Source organism: Plectropomus leopardus, chromosome 22 (genome assembly GCF_008729295.1).
Source record: "Plectropomus leopardus isolate mb chromosome 22, YSFRI_Pleo_2.0, whole genome shotgun sequence".
In the NCBI taxonomy this organism is placed as follows: domain Eukaryota; kingdom Metazoa; phylum Chordata; class Actinopteri; order Perciformes; family Serranidae; genus Plectropomus; species Plectropomus leopardus.
Window position 1 is genome coordinate 25,575,887 of NC_056484.1, and position 19,831 is coordinate 25,595,717.

Here is a 19,831-nt window from a genome sequence, read left to right on the forward strand (position 1 = left end):
TTTTTGCTGTGATGTGCCAAAACGTGCTCTGTAGCACCACCTACAAATTTTAAATGAAGCAGCCCCTGCAAACTGTTTAACCTAGAGCTACGAAACTTAAGAAACTTATGTAAAAGCCCAAGACCTAAATTAAAAGCCTTTTGGAGCCATGCCCTAAACCCAAGAGAAAGTCCACCATTTTTCATTTTATTTAAAATTTTGGGCAATTTTTTGCAATTTCTGCTAGAGCCCGACTGATTTTTCAATAGACCTATATTCTCAGCTGATACAAGCATTTTACAGACATAATGGAGCAAATCAGTCTCTGCACATATGTTTTTCCCCAAATGCTCTGAAAGGAAAACTCTGTTCACAGACTATATATTGCAAAAAAATGATGCTGGGGTGGTTTTGAAATGTTTGCATTCTATAGTTTGTCCAGCAGAGTGCGGTCTTACTCCATTGTTTACATGACCTTCAGCACAGTAAAAGCAGCAGATTAGAACACATATGGCCCTGCCCGAAACACACAGGCTGGATCCCTTTTCAAATGTATTACAGCTGCAGCTTTAGCTGACCCCTCTCTCTCTCTCTCTCTCTCTCTCTCTCACACTCACACACACACACACACACACACACACACACACACACACGACCTACAAAAAACGTTATGGAGTCATGCCCTAAACAGAAAGTCCACCAATTTAAATTTTCTTTAATTTTTTTGGCCAAATTTTTGCCATTTCTGCTAGAGTGTAACTGCTTTTTCAATATACCTATATTATCACCTGATTTGAGCCTATTACAGACATAATAAAGCAAATCAGTCTCTGCACATATTTTTTCCCAAATGCACTGATAGGAAAACTCTGTTCACAGACCATATAAAAGCAGGAAATGATACTGTGGTACTTTTAAAATGGTTGCATTCTATGGTTTGTCCAGCAGAGTTCTCTCTTACTCCACTGTTGATACGACTGTCAGTACTATAAATCACATGCACTACAGAGCAGCAGAACAGAGCAAATTCAGCCAAGGCACAATCACACAGGCTGGCTTCTTCCCTTTTTCACACCTGTCACAGCTGCAGCTCTGCCTCTTTCTCTCTCACACACACAAACAGACAGAGAGAGAATGTCAGAGAGTCACAAACACCTCTTCTAAAGAAATTTAGTTAAGTATCTAACTCCATCACTACATAAGGGACGCACTAATTTACTGCTGCGTGCAGTGTTGGCCTTTCTCAGAGAGACGCGGTCACATAAGTCGTGCGCAGAGGTGTGAGGGCCTGTTCATCACTGCTTGCAGCTTTAATTATTATTATTATTATTTTCCCAAATGAATTGCCTTTTTGAGGGCTTGATCATAATCCAATACTATGATCTTTGCAGACTTATCAGGTCTAGTAAAAATGTGCCATTTATTGGTCTCGTGCATGGGTGGGAGGAAATGTATTAGCGGTGCCAACAAAGAGCAATTTTCAACAAAGCAGCCCCCACAGCACGTATTACCTAGAGCTGTGAAACTTTGGAGGCCTGTGTAACACCCCAAGACCTACAAAAAAGTCTCTTGGGGCCATACCGTAAAACCAACAGGAAGTCGGCCATTTTGATTTGAAGTTTGAATTTTGGTGTATTTTTGGTCATTCTCTGGGGCCACATTCTTTTGAACTTCTCCTAGAGCTTTCATCAGATTGACTTCAAATTGTATGGCTACCTGCATAAGACCTTTGACACCAAAAGTCAAATTCATGAGTTTTCATCACACCGTGTGACCATTATGAGGCATCTCATTTGCATGTTCTGCTATGAACCAGGAAGTAAACAGGCGCTACCTATTGGCACAGGAATGGCAAAGTTTTACACTAACACGTCCAGCTCCAAGCAGGTTGACTTGATTGATCTCAAGATGGTCTCAAAAAATCTTTAAGATGTTGATAATGTTTGATGATGAGTTTGGGTTGAAAGGCATTACCGTGGTGGAGTGGACAATTTCAATGTTTCGTAGCAGGTTAACTTAATTGACCTCATATCCAATTAAAATACTGTAAAGACCTTCATGATGCACAGAAATTACACTTTTGCATTTTCATCAAATGCTGTTGCCAAGTTAATTGCCATAAAACTGGAAGCACTTTTTGAGAGGCAAGGCATGCACCAAAACTCACCAAACTTAGCACACACATCAGAAGTCCTAAAATGTGATATTTGATATGATTGTTTTTGCACTAATGTACCAAAATGGCTCTGTAGCGCCCCCTACAGATTTCAACAAAAGAGCCCCTGCATTACATTTCACCCAGAGCTACAAAACTTGGGAGGCATATGTAACAGCCCAAGACCTACAAAAAAAGCATCTTGGACCCATACCCTAAACCGTAACAGGAAGTAGGCCATTTTGAATTGAATGTGCAATTTTGGCGTATTTTTTGCCATTTTCAGGGCTTGCAATTTTTTGATCTTCTCTTACAGATTTCATCCAATTGACTTCAAAATTTAAAAATCCTCTTAGAAGGCCTGGGACATCAAAAGTTATTACATTTGTGAGTTTTTCGTCACATCGTATGGTTGTTACTGGGCCAATCATTTCCGGGTCTCACCATTAACCAGGATGTAGTTTATAACTCTGAGGGACATGGTCCAATCTTCACCAAACTTCACATTTGATAACTGTCTTGCCCTTAACACATCTACATGACAACTGTTACCATTACTTTTAGCGCCCCCTACTGGCAACATAAAATGTCATGGAAATTACGTTTTCTTCTTTGATGGAATCCTCCTACAGATTGTATACGATTGACTTCAAATCTGGTGACAAAAACCTTTAAGACCTTACTGATGCCCCCTCTGAAGTATAGGTTTTCCCTGAACGCTGTTGCCATGGAGCCCCAGTGGTGGCTGCCAAAACACAAGTTATTGTAACTTCACTTTACATTGACCAATTGGCCCCAGATTTCACAGTTGGGGTCAGGCTGCAGTCCTTAACACATTAACACCTCGTACAACAAAATATCCTTCGATTTTCATGAAGTTTACATGTTTTGTTCGACAAATGATGAAGACCAAGATGCCACAGACTTTTTGTGTCCAAAGGAAGTAATTCACCATGTGAAATATCTCCCTCAAGGGTCCAAAGTCTCTACGTAATTTTTCCAAGTTTCAACGAAATGGATGATTGCATCACACAGAGTCCCTACAGTAGCCTTGACTTGCGTGGGGGTGTGAGGGCCCGCTCATCGTTGCTTGCAGCTTTAATTACTATTATTTTTCTCTCCAATGGATTGCATTTTTGCAGGTCTGAAAATGCTCAAAAACTAATGAAAGTGGTATGCTTGTCCGGCCTGGCGAAAAAAAATTGTATTTTAGTGGTTTCTCAAACGGGTGTTGCAAAATGGCTTCACAGCGCCCCCTAATATGTAGCCCCAGTGGCTGCTTTTCATCTACAATTATGAAATTTGGTACACGTATGTACCATGCCCAGACTTGCAAAAAATGCTCTTGGACCCACCCCCAAAACCCAACAGGAAGTCAGCCATTTTGAATTTTGTGCTAATTTTTGGTGATTTTCGACCTTGTCCCACTGGATTCATCCGATCAACCTCAGAATTGGTTTGTACACTCTCAACCCCTTGGTGATGAAAAGTTATCACAGGTCCATGCAAAACTTTTACAGTTTTCCTGTGATGTGGCGTAGAATTTTGATGTCTCGCCATACAACAGGAAATTGTTGTAACTTTGGTGTTGTCTGATCTGCCTGAAACTTCAGAGGTTTGATAAAGGTCCTGTCCTGAACACATTTGTATAACAATATTCACTAGTTGTGATAGCGCCACCTACTAGTGGTGGCGTCTGGTGGTGGGTTTTTTTTGTATCTTTTATCAACTTGGCTTTTTCATATTAATTGTTTATTATTTAATTTAATTTAATTATTTAATATTAATGGGATCCAGTTGAAATTGTGTTCATATGACATTAACACCTTTCCAACTGAAAGTTATCAATGGTCCACCGCGCAAAACTTTTACGGTTTTCCTGTTATATGGCATTCAATTTTGATGTCTTGCCATACAACAGGATCCAAACTCTTAGCGTATATTATCAGACTTTCACAGAAATGAATGACCGCTATAGCTGGAGTCCCACTAGTCCCATCGCTGCTCCTTCTCTTCTTTGTTAACAACAGCTTTTAAGTTCTTAAAAATGTTAACTCCAGCTTTGATTTTTTCTCAGTTTCACTTGGTGTCTCCCTCCCACTGGCAACACAGGACCCCCTGTTTATAGTTTGACTGCCCATCTCCACCCAGAGCAACGTCACAGACTCATGCCAGATTTGGGTTCCCACTGTAGGGCTCTAGTACATATCACACACAATGGGTAAATACACAAATTCTATTTTTAGACCATTACTGTTTAACTGTTAACAATAACTGATAACTGATAATAGGACAGCTATGGAATTAAATGTGGGAGAGAGAGGGGGAGTGACACGCAGCATTGCGTTTGACCATTACTGTTTAACTGACAAAGAATTCGTGTAGTGGAGGCTAGTGCTAACGTCAGGACTGGCTGAAGGAGTTTGTCTGTAGAAGCAAGTACTCCCGCCCACTGAAAGTGTTTGTGATAGCAGAGTCCAGACTGACACTGGGAGAGAAACACAGTGTTGCGCTCAAGTCATCAGGATGGTCTTACCAGGCTGATAGCCATGTGGTACTCTCACTACCTGGGGCTCGCGATCACAGAGCCTGGGTCTGTTGAATTGCACTACGCTAATCCTGTTGCCTCTCGGAAACATTCCTGCTCCCTTGTTTCCTAGTTTTGCTGGATCCTGGCCATAACCTTGACTGTGCCTTACCGTGGTGATAGCTATGCTGATGCTGCGACCCTGCCTTTGGTTGTGCTCGTGCTGTGGCTGTACTGATACTATGCCCCCTGCTTGCCCTGATTGTGGTCTGGTCCTGGTTGCGCCAATGTTGTGATCTTGCCTTTGGACAACTCCCTATCAACATATGCATGAGACTGTTATCATCTCCCTCAACATCATCATAGGGTGCAATTAATAATTTCACAACTACCGTTATTGTAATATGTCATGCATCTGTTTCTATTATTGCCGTGCCTCTCTCCCCCTCTCTCCCTCTCTCTCTTTCCTTTTTTGCCATGATTGTATTTCAGTTGTTATTTACGACATCTATTGCTCGTCTGTCCGTCCTGGAAGAGGGATCCCTCATCATCCTCTACCACTCTTCCTGAGGTTTCTTCCTCTTTTTTTTCCCCATTCAGGGGTTCTTTTTCGGGAGTTTTTCCTTGGGTGATGTGAGGGTCTAAGGGCAGAGGGATGTCATACACTGTAAAGCCCTCTGAGGCAAACCATGTTTTGTGATAATGGGCTCTATAAATAAAATTGACTTGACTTGACTTGACTAATAGTCTGTAGGTGAGATTGTGTGCCTATATTTAACATAATTATAGATTTTTTTTATTTTTATATTTTTATAGCCAAATATAGAACAGAAATCTGTAAAGGCACCTCTATGAACAGCATTTAGTTTGATTTTTGTAGCACTGATTCTTAATTTAAAGGCATTACTGGCTGTTTGTGCACATGGATAGCTAAAAGGCAAGATGTATGTAATTACCTGCTTCAGTGCCAGGTTGCCTATGATAAGATTCCACTTCTCTATGGGAGAATCCATCTTGCCGACATTCACCTGTGTTGGGAAACAGGACAGAATAGAGAGAGAGAATAATTATGCCAGTGCTCCCTTATGACCTGAAAAGTTATGTATCGCTATTATACATAGTCCAGCAATTTTAGGATTAAAATTAAGAGGACAAATTGTCATAAACTTGAAGGTACAATCCAGCTTTAAAGTATTACAGTCCCATAAAGAGTTACAAAGTAAAGAACATACTGTCATCAACAGAAGCAGCAGAGGCTGACATATCCTGACTCAGATTCTGGTATGGTTCAAGCTCCCAAAACATCCTACATCCTACATCTTTCAAACTTGGCAGTAGGGCAGGTTAAACTTTCTCCCCCATGTCAAGCACAGACAAACTGGTGTTTTCAAATGCTGGGAGGTCCTCACTTTGACTACTAAATCAACTCATGTACAATCAGTGTACACACAAAATGATTACTTCATCCGTCCATTAATCCATCCATCCAGCCATCCATCCATTATCATCTCTATATCCAAGGCAGCAGGCTGACGAAAGCACTCCAGACATCCCTCTTTTTCAGCTCCTCCTGGGGGACACCAAGGCATTCCCAGGCCAGACGAGATAAGTAATCCCTCTAGCATGTTCTGGGGTCTGCCACAGGGCCTCCTACCAGTTGGACATGCCAAGAACACCTTTATCGGTAGTTGCCCAGGAGGCATCCTTATCAGATGCCCTAGCTACCTCAACGCAGGGAGCAAGAAGGGCTCTATTTCAAGCTCCTCCAGGATGTCTGATCCCCTCACCTTATCTCTAAGGCTAAGCCCAGCCACCCTCCACAGGAAACACATTTTGGCCATTTGTATCCGCAATCTCATTCTTTTAGTCGCTACCCAAAGCTCATAATCATAGATGAGGGTCGAAACATAGATGGACTAGGATGATGGGCTTTGCCATCTGACTCAGTTTCCTCTTCACCTTGACAGTCCAACGCAACTCCCGCACCACTGCGCATGCCGCAATAAAACCACTTGGCCGACTTATGCTCCATTCTACCATCACTCATGAACAAGAGCCTGAGATACTTGAACTCCTTTGCTTGGGACAGCACATTCCACCCCACCCAGGGGGGGCAATCCACCATTTACCGGCAGAGAGCCATGGCCTCAGATTTGGAGGTGCTGACTCACATCCTGACCACTTCACAATCGGCTGCAAACAGCCCCAATGCATGCTAGAGGTCACGGTGTGATGAGGGCAACAGAACCACATTATCTGCAAATAGCAGAGATGCAATTCTGAGGTCCCCAAACCAGACCCCTTCCTTCCCGTCGCCTTAGACCAGAAGGGCAAATGCTCACAACTCCTCTAACAGCCCTGCGAGGGTAAAGAGCTGATCCAACATTCCATGACCAGGACGGAACCCACATTGTTCCTCCTAAATCCAAGGCTTGACAATCGGTCAGAGCCTCCTTTCCATAACCCTGGAGTAAACTTTCCCAGGGAGGCTGAGCAGTGTGATAACCCAAAAATAGGAGCACACACTCCAAACCTTTTTTTTTTTCAAAAATGCAAAGGGCTTCCCCCCAAAAGGCTTCAATTCAATTCAATTTCAAATCAATTTTATCTATAAAGCTGATTATCACAAATCACAATTTGCCTGAGAGGGTTTTAGAGCATACGACATCCATCTGCCCTTAGACCCTCACATTGTCTAAAGAAAAACTCCCCCAAAAAAAACCTGTAACAGGGGGAAAATAATGGTAGAAACCTCAGGAAGAGCAACTGAGGAGGGATCCTCTTTCAGGATGAAAAGAGAAAGAGAGTGGGGAAGAGAGAGGGAGAGAGGGAGAGAGAAGCAAAGCAATTATGGTAACAACAACATATCATATAACAATAGTGATAGACTGAAAATTACTACATACATTCTATGATAGCATGTGATGTTATGTGCAAATATTGTAGTTGTTGTTAAGAGTCCCATGCATATATTAATAGTGGAGGCATGACGTAGTAATGGCAGTAGAAGGTCGCGTCAAGCAGGATCATGGCATCTGCGCAACCAGGGCCCACGACACAGGCACAGCCTCAGACAGGACCACAGCAACAGCACAACCTAGACCCCATTCAAGGCCAGCTGGAAGTACAGTATCAGTGTAGCCACAGCAAGAGCACAGCCAAAGGCAGGCTCACAGCATCAGCACAGCCATCACCACGATCCAGGCACAGCCAAGATTGCAGCCAAGATCAGGGAAAACTACGAAACAAGGGAGCACGAATGCTCCGGAGAGGCAACCTAGTAAGTGAAATGTAGTTAAAAGACAAGAGGAGGATGTAATGGCCGAGTGGAAGTGTTCCTTCCATCCCTAAATAATATCTCCAGTCTGGATCAGCAGTTCTCCCCTGCTAAGCACAGCATGAGACAAGCCCTGCTTCCCCTCCAGAACTTCCTTGAGGCCAGCTGAAAGTCCTTCTCTATAGCCTCCATGGTGTTGTCGGGCCATGGACCCCAGTTGGGCTCAGCCCCAAAAAATGGCATGGCACCGCTACCCTGTGGGCTCACCACCCACAGGGAAAGGAATCAAGGTCAGCTTCCTTGTGTACTGGGCAGCAGGCAGAAGCGGCGACCCGGGTGTTCTGACCCCTTCCACTGTAAACTAGCTTAGGGACATGGAATGTCACCTTGGGGTTGTTCCCTTTTTCCCTTTATTGATCATTTTTTCTGGCTGCATTTGGTTTGGTGTACAATTAAAAAAATATTCTCAACTTTTCAGCACCAGGTGCAGAGCTGCATTCAGAGATACGGCTTTGTCTCTGAAAGACAGCTTACTCTGAACGGGGAGCATGGAACACGTGTGTCGCCTCAACCCCAAGGTGTCAGATGTGTGCCCGTTGTATGTGAGCACTTTGAAGCACTTCTCACAAACTCCAGCTCCTTCTCTTCTTTGTTAATGACAAATTATAAGTTATTAAAAATGTAAACTCCAGCTTTGATTTTCTTCTTAACTTTACTGGTGTCTCCCTCCCACAGGCAACACAGGACCCCCCCCCTGTTTATTTTTTGACTGCCCATCTCTACCCAGAGCAACGTTACAGACTTATGCCAGATTTGGGTTCCCAATGCAGGGCTCGGGAACACATCACATACAATGGGTAAATATACATAAATTCTATTTTTAGACAATTATTGTTTAACTGATAACAAGAACTGATAACTGATAATAGGACAGCTATAGAATGACAGGAAATGTGGGAGAGAGAGGGTGAGTGAAACGCAGCAAAGGGCCACAAGCTGGAATCGAACTGGGGCCACTGCAAAGGCCTCAGCATATGGGGTGCACACCTTAGCAGGTGAGCTACAGGCCACCCCGGAACATCACCTTTCTGGCAGGGGAGGAACCAGAGCTGGTGCAGGAGATGGAACAGTGCCAGCTAGATAAAGTCAGGCTCATTTCTACATACAGCTCCTGTTCTGGAGCCAAACTCCTGGAGAGGGGCTGGACTCTCTGGGTGCCCTGGGTGAGAGGCTGTTTCAAAAATTTTTGGCTTTAGTCTGGTTGTTGACAGGTGAAATATGTTTATTTGATTTGAGGTGACTGAAATTCTGGTTTGATGATGATGTTGTGATGGGAACCATATCTTTTGTCAGGTAAAATATTATCGATGTTGAATTTTGGGAGGGGTAAACTCCTCTGTGTTTTCATTTTCATCCATGATTTCCCACTTGTGAAATAAAAAGGGGAGGGGAAAAAAGCCAAGACTCGACAGATTGCTATGATTGGTTTATCTGTGTATCTATAGGAAAGGCATACACTAGGTTAAACTTACGTTTATGGCTGGACCGTGTACAGTGGTTCCCAGCCTTTTTCCTTCAGGGACTTATTTCTTATCACTGAATACACTGATGACACATATTAGGGATATTTCATATTTAATTAAGATAAAGATTGAAAATAGGGCAATGTGACTGTGGCCCCAGGCCCCCAAATCACTATGACTGCCCCTGGTAATAATAATGAGAGCTCAGCACGAGCAGCTGGATGAGACATGGAGCGCTGGCTCTAAATACTTCCATCCAAAAATCTGACTAAACCTGAAACTAAGACAAAATAGTCTTTAAAAGTCTAAGGAAATAACTTTCCACCTCTGAATATTTGTCTGTTGGTTCATTCAGACTAGGGCTGGGGCACCATTTCACACAGCACACGTTATGAGAGCGTGAGCAGCGCCAAGCGTGTTGATTTTTGTTTCGGTGCTCATGTTATCAAATAAGAGCTTGTCAGGCACGTCTGAACTGCGTGTCAGCTGCAGCACATCTAGAGAAACAGTGGCTCACTGTTATTGCACGTGTGATGCTCGCGTTTGTTGACTCAATACCAATTTATACTGCAGTTTAAAGTATTCCTCTCTGTCACAAAGATGAGGAAATACTAAAATGTTTGTTTTACCTCAACTTCTTTGTTTCCCTTTCAGAACAAAAGCTATCTGACTGTGTCTCTGTGGACAGGATGCCATCAGTTGCTGAAACAATATTTTGAAACATTTACAGAACGGAGTTGTCAGCTGTGCAGGAGCTTGCACAACTTCGTAAATGAGTGGAATATGTCCTTATACGAAAATACCGCACTTATATCAGCAGGCAGCTATATGCCTCAAGGCTTAGTTAAGGCTGGACTATTTTGATGCAGAAAGAATGTACTAGTCATAATTATTTCTGTTAGTGCAATTTGAATAACACCATAACTTTTCTCTAATTTTACTGTAAGATGATTTGTTGGGCTGCTACATTTGAGATTTGTTACTGTAACAAAGAGTAACTGTTTTGTTACTCCTCCTAAAAGTGACTTGTATTCTACTTTGTTTTATTTATTTTGCTGTCAGACTGCTAAATGTAGATTGCACTACATTTCTTTTATTTGAGTGGAACAAGCTCTTGCATTAATTTTATTTTATCAGACGGAGGAGAGGAATAATGCCCTACAGTGTATGACAAGTTTTAAAATGTTATTTTCAGTAAATTTGTTATTCTATTAATCAAATATTAAAAATTAATAGATCAATAAAAAAAATAATCAATAGATTACTCAATTAATCGAAAAAATAATCAATAGAGTAATCGATTTATCGAAAAAATAATCGTTAGGTGCAGCCCTAATTCAGACACTTTGGTGCTGTGTGGAGAAGCTCCACTCTATTTATCTGTGTCTCTCTGTCACTGGCTGCTGTCGGGCGATCAGCTGTTTGATCCGTGATAATGAAACACCGCTCAACTGTCAAATAATCAGCTGTATTCTACAGTAAGTCCTTAACTGCATTACTTGATTGTACTTCTGCCGTCGCAGTGTTTTGGCATGAGATTCGCCTGGGCAGCATGAGAGCGTTTAAATTGATGGTGAAAGCGTGTCACATGCCAGGAGCGTGAGAGTTGGCAACCTTGAAATATGTCCAAATGCAGAACAACACACTCATGTTAGACACAGTCACACAGCGAAGGGGAGCTGCTTTCTCTGGAGCTCTACCCACTGATCATTAACACATCCTCCCTCTGCAGCTCTGCTCAGACACGGGGACCGCATTCTGCAGTCCAGCCAAAAAGTTTGGATGCGTCGCATGTATGAACATAGAACCACAACAGATAGAATGTGCAACAATCTCTCCATGATGGCAGATCATGGACACATTCTTCACGATCTAAAATCATCATATCGCATAACCCTACTGTAACATGAGTTAAGTGCTGTTTTTTCCTTTGTGAGGCATCACAAATTAGGCAAAATTTCGTGCAATGGCAGACATTACCACAAGTTTTGTGACTTTTTACATGTTCACACGCAAACATCCAGTTACTCTTCCACAAGACTGAGGAACTGCGGCGTCATAATCATGGATGTATAAAGTGAACTGGATACAGTTCTGGAGGTGGGGGCTGGAGTTCATTCCTGTGAAAGTTGCTCAGTTGCCCACAAAGCCAAGTAAGTTTGTCTTTCATTTGTAAAATTACCAGGATCTCCTGCTCTGCTTCCACATCAGGGAAGGCTTAAGAGACTAGAGGCCGGCCGGGCAGCAAACTTGAAGGTTTAGCGCTCTGCGAACTTGCAAGGGGATAAAATAATTTAATGATGCAAGACAAGACAAGACAAGACAAGACAAGACAAGTCACAGTCACACACATATACAATCAAACTACAATTAATACATAGTATCCCCCCAGTCCATACACCCTAGAGCATTGCACAGTGCCTTGAACCCAGGTGTTGCATGGATGCTCTACCGAAGATAAGTACACTTAAGCGCCTTAACTTTAGATTATTGCAAAAATGCCCACATGCACACACACGTTATCTCTTACTGTTAAGTAGTTTGATTGGAAAGCCTGATTTGAAAGTTTCCATATTTTTATTTTTATTTTTATTTCGCCTTTATTTAACCAGGATGGTCCCATTGAAATACAATGACCTCTTTTTCAAGGGAAGCCTGGCCAAGACAGCAGCCTAAGAAATATAAAAGTTGTATAAAAGTTGCAACAATTGAAGACAAACAACACAAACTCACACAACAAAAAAAAAGATACATACTAGTTAGCAAAAGGATTAAGACTCAGGATTTACATTAAAACAAGAACAAGTGCGATATGTAGCCGCTTCAAAGTCTCATATGGTTTTTAAAAGTGCCAAGGGTGATGAGTTCCTTCAAATTCAACGTGTTCTGCAGTAAGTTCCAGGCAGCAGGTGCACAGTGTTTAAAAGAGTGCTTACCAAATTCAGAACGAACTTTGGGCACCATTAATAAGTACAAATCATTGGAACGTAAACAGTAATTGCTCTGAGTTTTTGAAATGTAATCACATAAATAGTGGGGGAGTAGGCCTAAAATTGCTTTATAAATAAAAGTGTACCAATGCGTAAGGCGGTGTGCTGCCAAAGATGGCCTCTCAACTCAAGCATATAAGGTGCAGTGGTGAGTGAGGGCTCTACAGCCTTTGACGAACCTTAAGGCACCGTGATACAGAGACCAGAGATCAGCAGACAATTTGCAGGGGCTTTCATGCATAAAAGCTCGCCATAATCAAGCACAGGGAGGAAGGTGGCAGCAACCACATTTTTCTAGCAGCAGAAGAAAAACAAGACCTGTGACGAAAAAATAATTCCAGCTTCAACCCTAATCTTTTTACCAGGTTTTCTATATGTGATTTAAAAGAAAGCCGATCATCAATTAAGATGCCAAGATACTTGTAACAGGTCAACAGGTTCAATCTCACACCCTTGTAATGACAAAATGCTGGAAGGGGGCTCAGGTACTTTCCTGCCATTGGAAAAAATGATCAGTTTAGTTTTGGCAGCATTTAAAACAAGTCTTAGTTCAATGAGCTGACGTTCCACAAGGTTAAAAGCTATAAATTATAAATCTATAAATTGCCAAGGGCCTCGACAAGGGTGGAACCACAGCAATAAATGACTGTATCATGAGCATAAAAATGAAGTTTGGCATTAGGGACATTTCTGTCCAATGCATCCACATAAATACTGAAAAGAATTGGGCCCGGAACTGAGCCCTGGGGCAAGCCAGTAGAAACATTTAACAATGTGGAGGAGCAGCCTTCAAAATGAACACTTTCGCTTTCTGTCAGACAGATAATTATCAAACTAGCCAACCGCCTACTCAGATAAACCAATATCAAGCAGTCATTGCTTCAAAATGGAGTGGTCCACTGTATTAAAGGCCTTAGAAAGGTCAACAAAGTGGGCTGTACAATTTTTTTGTGATCCAGCAAGAATATTATATCATTGGTGAATTTGAGGGAGGCTGTGATAGTGCTGTGTCATTACCTGAAGCTGGATTAATATGGGGAGAGAATATTGTTAGTATAGAGGAAATCCTTCAACTGATCATTAACTAAACTCTCGAGGCACTTTGACAAAATGGACAACTTGGAGATGGGTCAATAATTATTCAAGCAGACAGGGTCCTCCCCTTTTAAAGGGGGTGGAACATAAGCAATCCTCTAAATTTCAGGAGTACAATTTGTAGTAATAGTGAGTAAGTAAAGATTGTGAAAAAAAGTACTGCTGAACACAGCAGTTGCTGGTCTGTTGCTGGTCGATTCAATTAGTGAGTCAGTTTGTGTTACTGTTTGATTTTGGTGAATCCAAACCAACCACTTTAAATGCTAAAGCTTGCACAATAATACACACAAAAACTGTTTGAGGCAGTGGTAGACCAGCATGTGTTCAGCAATATTAAATTGTAGTTTCTCTCAATGAAGTCTGGCTTTGAAGAGAGCAATACAACAGCATCATTTCACCTTTAGAAATTGCTGTATGATCCTTACCTATTCAGTGCCAGACCTATTATATAATGGAAAGTGGCTTGTGCTAGCTTTTCTGGCCATTTTGAGTCATCTTTCAAGACCCACAGAATATTTTGTACAAGGACTCGGAAAAACCCAGAATAGCTCAAATGAAAGAAGAAACTCTCTTTTCCGTCATGAAAAAAAACGTTTGGTGCACCTTGTTCCATTCTTGATTTATCTGAAGGTGAATAGAGGCTAGTTTCATCAAAAAGACCACTTTTTTTCTAGAAAGCTGAGAAAAATGCATTTTTGTGAAAGGGAGTCTGTCAAGCAAAAAAGTGATTTGAATGTTATAATTTTGCCTTCAATGGCATAAAAGACATCTGAAAATTGTATAGCAAATGTTATTATTGTAAAATAAATACAAAGTGACCGAAAGAACAAGATCGCGGGTACAAGCAGCCGAAATGAGCTTCCTCCGTAGGGTGGCTGGGCTCTTCCTTAGAGATAGGGTGAGGAGCTCGGTCATCCAGGAGGAGCTCGGAGTAGAGCCACAGCTCCTCCGCGTTGAGAAGAGCCAGATCAGTCAAGAGCATGGGGGGGGGGGGGGTAGATCCATGAGAGTTTCCTCCAGCGTCTACTAGCAAAACTGGCCACTTGACCCTCTCCGTTTTTTGGGGGGCATTTTATGCTGATACTGAATTGATGTAGCTTTGTTGCTGTAGTTTAGAATCACCTCTGTACAGATCACTCTCCTCTCTGATCCCGGCTACTCCACTTCATGCTTCGATCTACGTATATATGACGTATATATACGTCAATGGCACTCAAGCGTTGGCTTTTGAATGACGTATATATACGTCAATGGCACTCAATGAGTCAAGGAAAAGCAGTAAAAATGTTTTAGATATCTACAACTTCGTCATCTATTATTGGGAATTTTTGGGTCCAGTACATCAACTCCAAAAGTTTAGGAGAGACGGGAAAGATAGGAGAGTGAGGAGGGAATGACATGCAGCAATGGGCCACAGGCTGGATTTAAACCCAGGCCCCTGCAGAAGCCCCAGCTGCAGAGTTTTTAGACTGAGAACTAATGTTCTATGGGCAAGGTCATGAGGCATCTGTGTGTTATTCCATGATGATCCAGGGACTGAGTAATGGGACTGCGGTATCTCTTAAAAAGACATGGGGAAAAGATCTGTACCAGACGGAGGATTGGGCCAGGATTTGTAAGAATATAAAAAAAAAATGTCAAGGGATGCGAGAGTAAACTTAATTCAAATTAAGATTATGCAATGCTTTTACTGGACTCCATCTAGATTGGTTAGACTTGGGTTAAAAGACACACCAAATTTCTGGAAATGCACCTAATTCACCTTTTATGGTCCTGTGGCAAAGTTCAAGCTTTTTTGGCCAGGATATATGATAACCTTATGAGTTTACAGGGACCCACATTCCTTTTATGTAGTCCCAGAATATTTGTGCTAGGTGACAGGTCAGTCTTAATTGAAGGAAATATTAGAAGCTGGGTCCAAACAAATATTATGATAGGCAGACAGATTATTCTTAGAGGCTAGAAGACTATGGGGGCGCCCTTATTTCATGAATGGACTGCTGAAATGACCCGAGTAGCAGCAATTGAAAAGTTGTCTTATAAACAGATGGAAAGATTACACTTAACAGGTACACTTAAGAACATGGGGCAAATACTAAACCTTTTTGGAGGGCTCATGATTTGGATGTTATTTTGTGGGGAGATGTATCCTCTTTTTTGACACTTAAATTTTATTTTTCCTTTCTTTCATGGAAATTAAACATGAAGAACAACAGTTTTATCATCAGTAGTATAAGCACTCCCAGCAATCTTGTCCCAGTAACACAGCAGCATGTCCACATCAATACTTGAATACAAAAATATTTCAATTACCATCATATCAACACTTTCACTAGTTCAATAACTGTGATAAAAGGGGGAAGTCCTGCCACATATTTTAGTACTGCATAACTCTCCACACTGTGAATCACACTGATTAATCGCTGAGCCTAAGGAGAACATGAACACTAGAACAAATAGTTTCTGGGACAACATAGAGGAGTATCGGCTCACACTGAGCTCTGTTGTCTGTGTTGCAGCATTGTGAATGTGGGACCTGTATGTGGAGAGCGAGGGGCCCAAAGGAAGAGCCAAAAAGCAAACATATTCCTGCTGTTCCTTCTTCAACTTCAGTTTGGTGGAGAAAAATGCAAAGATGCAGATACACTGAGAAATATTTGAAAGGCTCTCTGAGTAAGTGCTTCAATGCACTTGTGAGCAAGATTGTGATTACAAAGGTTTATGACACAGTTTTACTGAATACCACATGCTGCAAATGCATGCAGTTCATTATCAGGCAAGCCTGTTCCCTTCTCACTGCTCCTCCCTTTTTACACTGTTTGCTCTTGGAGGTGTGAAGTGTAGCTGTCTGACTGTTGGGTCATCTTGGTTACAGCCACTTGTCCCACCCTCCTCGACAGGAAATCACCCCTCACTTTGCTACATCAGCACATTCTTACATAAATTCCTTATCTGCAGAGCTCATCCACCTAAAAACATTCAAGATACTTTCAATTTTCCAAAATATTTATGACTTGAATGTAGAAGGGGACCGTGAAAGCAGACACAGCATCAGTATTCCACTGGAGGCTAAGGCCTGTGAGGTTTTGTTTCTCAATTTCACCAGACAGAGTAGAAAATGTTCCAGCTGTAATTACATACTAGAAGATCAGAGATGACCAATGTGAATGCAGAAAGAGGCATAGTCCATGAGACACCACCACAAAAAAATTATGTATTGCCACCAAAACAAACACACCCATACAATGACATCACTCCTACAGTGTACCAACCACAGCAACTAAGAGGACATGTCATGAGGCTGCCTGAAAAATTTCCTCAGGTTGTAACCTAGTTGCTGACTACACTGCAGCATAAAAAAGAGAATCAATACAGCATGATGCTGGACTTGAGCCATCTAATTACAAGTTAACTACAAGTTACAAAGTACAAGTTGTGTCAGAAAATTAAAGAAGTCATCCACAGAAAGAAAACTGGATGACCATGAGTAAGAATTTTTTTAGCTCATTCGATGGTGGAACCAGCAAAAACTGCCTTTGAGAATATACTAGATGTCAATTCTTTAGTCAAACAAACTGACCGTTTGCTACATCACAATTCATGCATTCATTTCCACTGCGCATTTACTGTCCAAATCTTTTTAATGACCAGAGGTTATTCCAACTGAGCATAAAAGCTCTGATTAATTTGTTTCCGCACACCTCATATTCTACATAAAAACACCTCACTGGTAGAGTGTCATTCTGACCACCATGTTCAGAGGGAGCAGGATGTAAGTGTGTTTGTTTGTCTCACCGCTGTGGACAGCCTCGAGGCCAGAGTCATCTCCAGGTTTCCCTTGAGGCCAAGCAGAGCAGGTACCAGGATGAAGATCTCTGTGATGTACTGGAACGCCTCCCAGTGCTACGGATGACACAAGGAGGTATCTAAGGTAAGGTGGTGTCAAGGTATTATGATAACAGGGCATTTAGACATACCCAAGGTATGACTTTACAGACACTCATCTTTCTATAAGAAGGCAGTACATGTAGATGCAGCAGCCAGTAGCTCTTCAAATCCTTGCTACTTTTTTGCTATATTTTTCTATTTTTTCAACACCATGGCCACTTCTGCTGAAGCACGACTTTTCTACAATAGAGAAGCACTTATCAACATCAGGAAAAGTTGTGTGGGTTTTGGACTGAATGCAGCAGACTACAAGAGGATCTTCACCAGTGACGTGCTGAGCGGCAAGTCAGATCAGTGGGGAGAAACTAAACCAAAAGCGAAGGACGAAGAGAGGTAGGAGAGCCAGCATCGAGGCCAGACTGACCCAACTTGGACCCTTCCAAGCCTTCTACTGACTAATGTCCAGTCGCAGGAAAATAAAGTGGTTGAGATGTGATTGTGGCTCGCTCAGCAACGAGAAATCAGAGACTGCTCTGCGCACACCTTCACAAAGACCTGATTAACCCATAACATCCCAGATCAAGCTGTTGCACTAGATGGGTGGACCTTGTTGGGAGCCATAAGGACACAAGACTCAATGCAATGCATGCGATGCAAATTAAAAAAATGCACTGCAGGAATTGAATAATGCCACCAGCAGCAACATGCCCGAGCAACCAGATTGAATTTCCATATAACTAGTGATTTTAATCAACTCATCCTTCAACTCCAAAGATATAGCAGGATCAAGGACAAATGTAAATTTGTTTTTTAAAATTTGTTTTAAAAATGACTGATAAATCTACCTTCTACTTTTTTACCTTCTTCTTCCTTCTATTACACTTATTTGATTGTCATATTGAAGAAATGTATTTATACTGAGCTGAGAAAGATGGCAACTGGTTGTTTGAGGGTCACGTTACAGGAAAGGGAAAAAACGCCTCTGCCCCAGTTTGGAAGTATTGCCGCATATACCTTTATCATGAGATTACTTCTTCAACTACAAAAGGAGTTTATTAGCTACATCATTTTATTCCATATATTCAGCCCACCAATGTGCCAGCATCTGCCATGGAAACAAGTGTCCTTTGGTGATAATTTCCTATCTATTCATTGTTCTATGGGACATGGCAGTAGTATTTGAACCCAGCAAGACTTCTATAGGTAGGATAATTGAAAACAGAAACACAGCATTGCTGGCTAGACAATGACATACATGCTGCAATGGCTTGTATTACCAGTCTCTCAGCTTTTAATTTGTTTTGTATTGTCATATTCTGTATACCCCAGTAAAATGACAGGAGGGTATAAAAGTATGAAAAAACAGTTACTCCCCCAAGCCTAGAGGTAATACATAACATGTCTGACTGTCTAATTACTGCACTTTCACTCAGCCTTATTTGACATTCAAATTAAAATGCTGCACTTTAATTTAGATAAAGAAAAAAATCATCAGTTTTCAGTGATTTCTCTGTCTTGTCAATAATCCTGGCAGAAATTCAGTCAAGGTTTCAAATGTTTAAAACACAGATTACTGCTCACTACCATTTTGTTGCTGAGTGGAGCAAGAAAATACCGAATTTTTTTGGGTGGGTTTCACATGCAGCAACTACTGGACACATGTGACAAACTCTTTTAAACTTCAGTATCCTTCAAAACAAATAACACTGGTGAAGTGGGACACCCAGGTAGCATAACATACATTCATGATGCAAGTTTCCACATAATTCTGCTGAATGACAGTTGGTGCGGGTATTACCCAAATTAACACAGCAATGTGTAAGCAAAGGCAGTAAACACGGGAACAACAAACAAGCAAACATAAGAAAACAAAATATTATAAAACTGGGCTATTCAGACATTGTACAAGGGAGGAAATACATCTGTGTCTGGTAAGAGACACTGAATGTAAACAGAACTTTGTTTGTTTACAGGAAAATACCACAAAGTGGAGGGCTATTGCACAAAACTAGGGTAGTGGATTAAGCCAGGATTCTTGACTCAGTTGCATGAAAGCAGGGGCACATAAATTACCTTGGAGATTTATTCTGTGCAGCTAGCCTGCTACTGACCAAGCTAACATCCAGGCTTGTTTAATTCTAGTGCCCGATTTGTTCTGTCAGCTGTCACTCTGATCTGAAATAAATATGTTCCATAATTACTCTATGGTCTTCTTTGGCTCTTAATTTTTATTCATTTTTATTAGCCTGATTGAGAATACACCTCCACACTGTAATTCATTAGTAGTAGGCCTTAAGTAGGCCTGCTGTTATCATTTTTAGTGTAAGGTTAAAAGTAACGTGCACACTGAGGGAGATTTAAACCACGGCCAAACAGTTAAAAGTCAGCACTCACCTG

At 41.6% G+C, this 19,831-nt stretch overlaps 1 protein-coding gene across 2 annotated transcripts in view; it reads right to left on the reverse strand.

Moving 5' to 3' along the window:
• Positions 1 to 19,831, reverse strand: part of slc41a2b (solute carrier family 41 member 2b) — a 71,689-nt gene that overhangs the window by 48,459 nt on the left and 3,399 nt on the right. For both annotated transcript variants that reach the window (XM_042511036.1, XM_042511035.1), the window contains exons 3-4: positions 17,342 to 17,449; positions 5,618 to 5,689 (exon numbers count right to left, since the gene is read on the reverse strand). In XM_042511036.1, the coding sequence (XP_042366970.1) occupies positions 5,618 to 5,689; positions 17,342 to 17,449 (180 nt within the window). The remainder of the gene's footprint in view (positions 1 to 5,617; positions 5,690 to 17,341; positions 17,450 to 19,831) is intronic.